General features: G+C 42.4%; 1 protein-coding gene across 1 annotated transcript; it reads left to right on the forward strand.

Annotated features, from left to right (window-relative positions):
- The first annotated feature begins 3057 nt into the window (after positions 1-3057).
- Positions 3058-4012, forward strand: LOC120920069 (olfactory receptor 12D2-like). The gene has a single exon (XM_040331983.1). The coding sequence runs from the start codon at positions 3062-3064 to the stop codon at positions 4010-4012; it is 951 nt and encodes a 316-aa protein (XP_040187917.1). The 5' UTR covers positions 3058-3061.
- The last annotated feature ends 227 nt before the right edge of the window (positions 4013-4239 follow it).

Raw genomic sequence — 4239 nt, forward strand, 5'->3', positions numbered from 1 at the left:
TCTTATTCACATGTTGGAGCACACGCTACATGGAATAATGGACAGGGCCCTTGAGGCAGAACAGAGGGAGGAAGAGGAGGACTTCCTTACCTCTCAAGGCCCCCTTTATCCAGACAGTTCTGCTTGCCCACCTAGCACACAGGAAGAGGAGGAGGAGGATGAGGAGGATGAGGATGATTGTATCAGCAGCATGGAGGTGGAGCCTAGCACTCAGCATCAGCAGCAGCAGTCTTCAAGGGATCATTTACAGTCCCAAGGAACACGTGGACTTTTACGTGGCTGGGATGAGGTGGCTGCGGATCCTGTCGTCCTCAGTGACCCAGAGGACTGTGCCCCGAATGCCTCTGCAAACCTACGCTGCAAAGCCTGCGTAAGGATCCTCGTGTATGTGCTATCAAGGAGAGGGATCATTACTGGCTGGCAACTCTCCTTGATCCACGTTACAAGAGTAAGGTTGCGGACCTTATGTTGCCATCGCAGAGGGAGCAGAAAATGAAACTTCTGCGGGAGGCCTTGCAGAAGGGTCTGTGCAATGCGTTCCCAGAACCGGGGGGATTACCAAAACCTGGCCCTGGACAACGTGTTGCTGAGGCTTTGGTGAGTCACAGAAGGAGCGGTGGAGAAGGTGGCCGTCTGACCGATGCGTTCAGACAATTTTTTAGTCCGCAGCCCCAAGGTCTGACCGGTTCCAGCAACCTTCGCCAGCGTCTGGTTTACATGGTCCGGCAATACCTAGGGGCAAGATCCGACTTGGACACCTTCCCCACCGAAAATCCTCTGGCTTACTGGGTCTTGAGGATAGATCACTGGCCAGAGCTTGCACAGTACGCAATTGAGCAACTGGCTTGCCCTGCATCCAGTGTTCTTTCAGAACGCACATTCAGTGCTGCTGGAGGCTTTGTGACCGATCACAGGGTACGCCTTTCCACCGACTGTTGATCGACTGATCTTCATCAAAATGAATCAGGCTTGGATCAAGACCAGCTACCAAGCACCTGATGCTGATGTTACTGAATAATAATTTTTTGTTGAAATGTCAGATCCCTTTGAGACTGCGTATGCTGATGCTGAGTGACTGTCCTGTTATGCTGCTGATGGAATATCCTTCTCCTCCTCACTTTTCTTGTTGATAGCTAGTAAGAAATGTTGTGTTTCTGGGCTCCGCCACCAGTGCCTAAGGCCTAATTTTTGTGCCCTTGTTTAACAGGGGCGTCTAATAACAATTTTTGATGCAATGCTTTGCATGTGGCTCCTTGTTGTGCTCCAATTACAGTTATTGGGAGGGGTTACAGTGTTGTGTTGTGCCTAAGGACACATTTTTCTGCCCCTGTTTAACAGGGGCGCCTAATAACAATTTTTGATGCAATACTTTGCACGTGGCTCTTTGTTGCGCTCCAATTACAGTTATTAGGAGGGGTTGCAGTGTTGTGTTGTGTTGTGCCTAAGGACACATTTTTCTACCCCTGTTTAACAGGGGCGTCTAATAACAATTTTTGATGCAATACTTTGCATGTGGCTCCTTGTTGTGCTCCAATTACAGTTATTGGGAGGGTTTGCAGTGTTGTGTTGTGCCTAAGGACAAATTTTTCTGCCCCTGATTAACAGGGGCGCCTAATAACAATTTTTGATGCAATACTTTGCACGTGGCTCCTTGTTGTGCTCCAATTACAGTTATTGGGAGGGGTTGCAGTGTTGTGTTGTGCCTAAGGCACAATTTTTCTGCCCCTGATTAACAGAGGCGCATAATAAAAATTTTTGATGCAATACTTTGCACGTGGCTCTTTGTTGCGCTCCAATTACAGTATGTTTGAGGGGTGCCCTTTTTTCTACAATTTTTCTTTCACAAAAAAATAATGGCCCCCCACCACCCCTAAAATAATCTACATATTGTTGCCACACAGCACCTGCGCAAGCAGTATTAAATTACTTTTTTCTTATAATAATCTCATGTTGTGCAGGGACATTTATAAACACGTGCCACTACTATAGACACACAGCAGGTGTGATATTTAAAGGAATTTTTCATTTTTTTTTTACTTTAAGCATCATTAAAATCGCTGCTCCGGAAAAACGGCTGTTTTTAAAACTTTTTTTTCCATTGATACATGTTCCCTGGGGCAAGACCCGGGTTCTGAAAGACATTTTCCAACATTAAATTGAATATTGGTCTTTAAAATGAGCGTTTTTGAATTCGAACGTTCGAGTGCCATAGACTTCAATGGGGTTCTAAATGTTCGCGCGAACCCGCGGTCTGTTCGAACGTTCTGGTGCGAACCGAACGCGGGTATGTTCGGCTCTCCCTACTCAGGACCTGAGATTTTGAGCCCTGCAATAAAGGATGTGTAACTGATAGGTTTTTTATGTACAATTGTACTGAAGCACTTCATAACAGTTTCTGTGTCAGAGATTGGACCACTGCTCAACACAAAGCTTAGCAGTCAGGATTTCCAGCAGTCTGGTATGCCCCTTGCAGAGGCTGTATCAGACCTGTGCACTCTGTGACTAGCAGCGGTCTGGATCTTTAACATACTGCCGGACATAGGGAATTTTATCAAAGGTAGCAACACACCACGGCTCTGGAATGCTCTACCCACTACCATCCGCTTGGAGGAAAACCATCGGGCATTTAGGAAAAAACTAAAGATCCACCTCTTCTGAAAGACCGGTACGACGCTGGATGCCAAGCGCCTTGAGGCGATTATGTTCGCATTTGTTGCGCTATACAAGTTACTCACTCACTCACTAGTACATTAAAAAGATAAAACAACTGAAACATATTTTATTGCTTGTGCAGCTTGATTGCATTAAAACATTACCAGTTATAAGAAGGAGGGAATATCCCAAAAGTTTGTCCAGAAAATGTGACTGAAAAAAAAAAAAACATGGACAATAATTATCTGTGTATTAATAAAAGAGAAATTCCAATTGGGATTTAACAGTGTAAAATGTAATCTGAAGATCATATTATGTATTTTTAAATGTATTTTTACATTTCAGTTATAGTGATTTTTACACTTCAGATCTCCTTTTTACTACCTTTAAACTTTTATTAATAACTAACATGTATTTGCAGAAAGCAGTGGAAGAGCTGAATCAGACATTTGTCACAGAGTTTATACTTCTAGGCATTACCAACCTACCCCAACTGCAGATTTTGCTTTTCTTTAGTTTTCTTATGTTCTACTTATTTTGTTTTGTTGGGAACATAAGTATTGTAGCATTAGTGATTATTGATCATGGCCTTCACACTCCCATGTATTTCTTTCTGGGCAATCTTTCCTTCTTGGACTTCTTTTACTCTACAACAACTGTCCCAAAGATGTTGTCAGGTTTACTTATGCAAGATAAAAGGATATCTTTTCAAGGCTGCATAGTCCAACTCCATGTATTTCACTTCTTGGGCAGCACTGAGGCCATGCTTCTTATGTCAATGTCTTATGACAGATACGTTGCTATTTGTAACCCATTACGGTACCATATCCTTATGGCGAAGGAAGCGTGCATTCAGTTAGCTCTCACTTCCTGGCTGGTTGGTTTCTTATACTCATTATCGCACACAATTCTGACTTCTAGATTGCCATTTTGCAGCGCCAACAAGATCACCCACTTTTACTGTGATATCAAGCCTCTACTCAGGCTGGCCTGCACAGACACCCATATCAATGAAAGTCTGGTGAATATAGTCACTGGTACTGTGGCAGTTGGTACTTTTATTTTAATTGTTATATCATATTTCTTTATTGCAAACCATCTTAAGAATATCCAGTCTAATCAAGGCAGACATAAAGCCTTATCCACCTGCACTTCCCACTTCACTGTTGTCCTTTTATACTATGGGACTGCATTCAGCACATACTTGAGACCAACTACAAAAGATTCACTTGAGCAGGACAGAATGAGTGCAATTCTCTTTACAGTCATCACTCCAGCGTTAAATCCTCTGATCTATGGGCTACGAAATAAAGATGTGAAAAAGGCACTAAGGAAATTTTTATTTGACAATCATATTTAAAAAAAAAAAACATTATAACATATTTTTTGTAATCGTATTTTGTGTATTTGTAATTTTCTGTGTATTAAAAAAATGTGACAGTTTGTTTTGTGGAAGAAAGCATTAAAAACAGAATTGTATTTTTTGAAATAACTGGTTTCTTATTTGAAAAAGAAGTGTGCCCAGCAGAATGTCCATTTAACTTATCCATTTTGCACGCGGCGACACCTCACATGTGTGGTTTGAAC

The sequence above is a fragment of the Rana temporaria genome, chromosome 13 (genome assembly GCF_905171775.1).
Source record: "Rana temporaria chromosome 13, aRanTem1.1, whole genome shotgun sequence".
Lineage (NCBI taxonomy): Eukaryota > Metazoa > Chordata > Amphibia > Anura > Ranidae > Rana > Rana temporaria.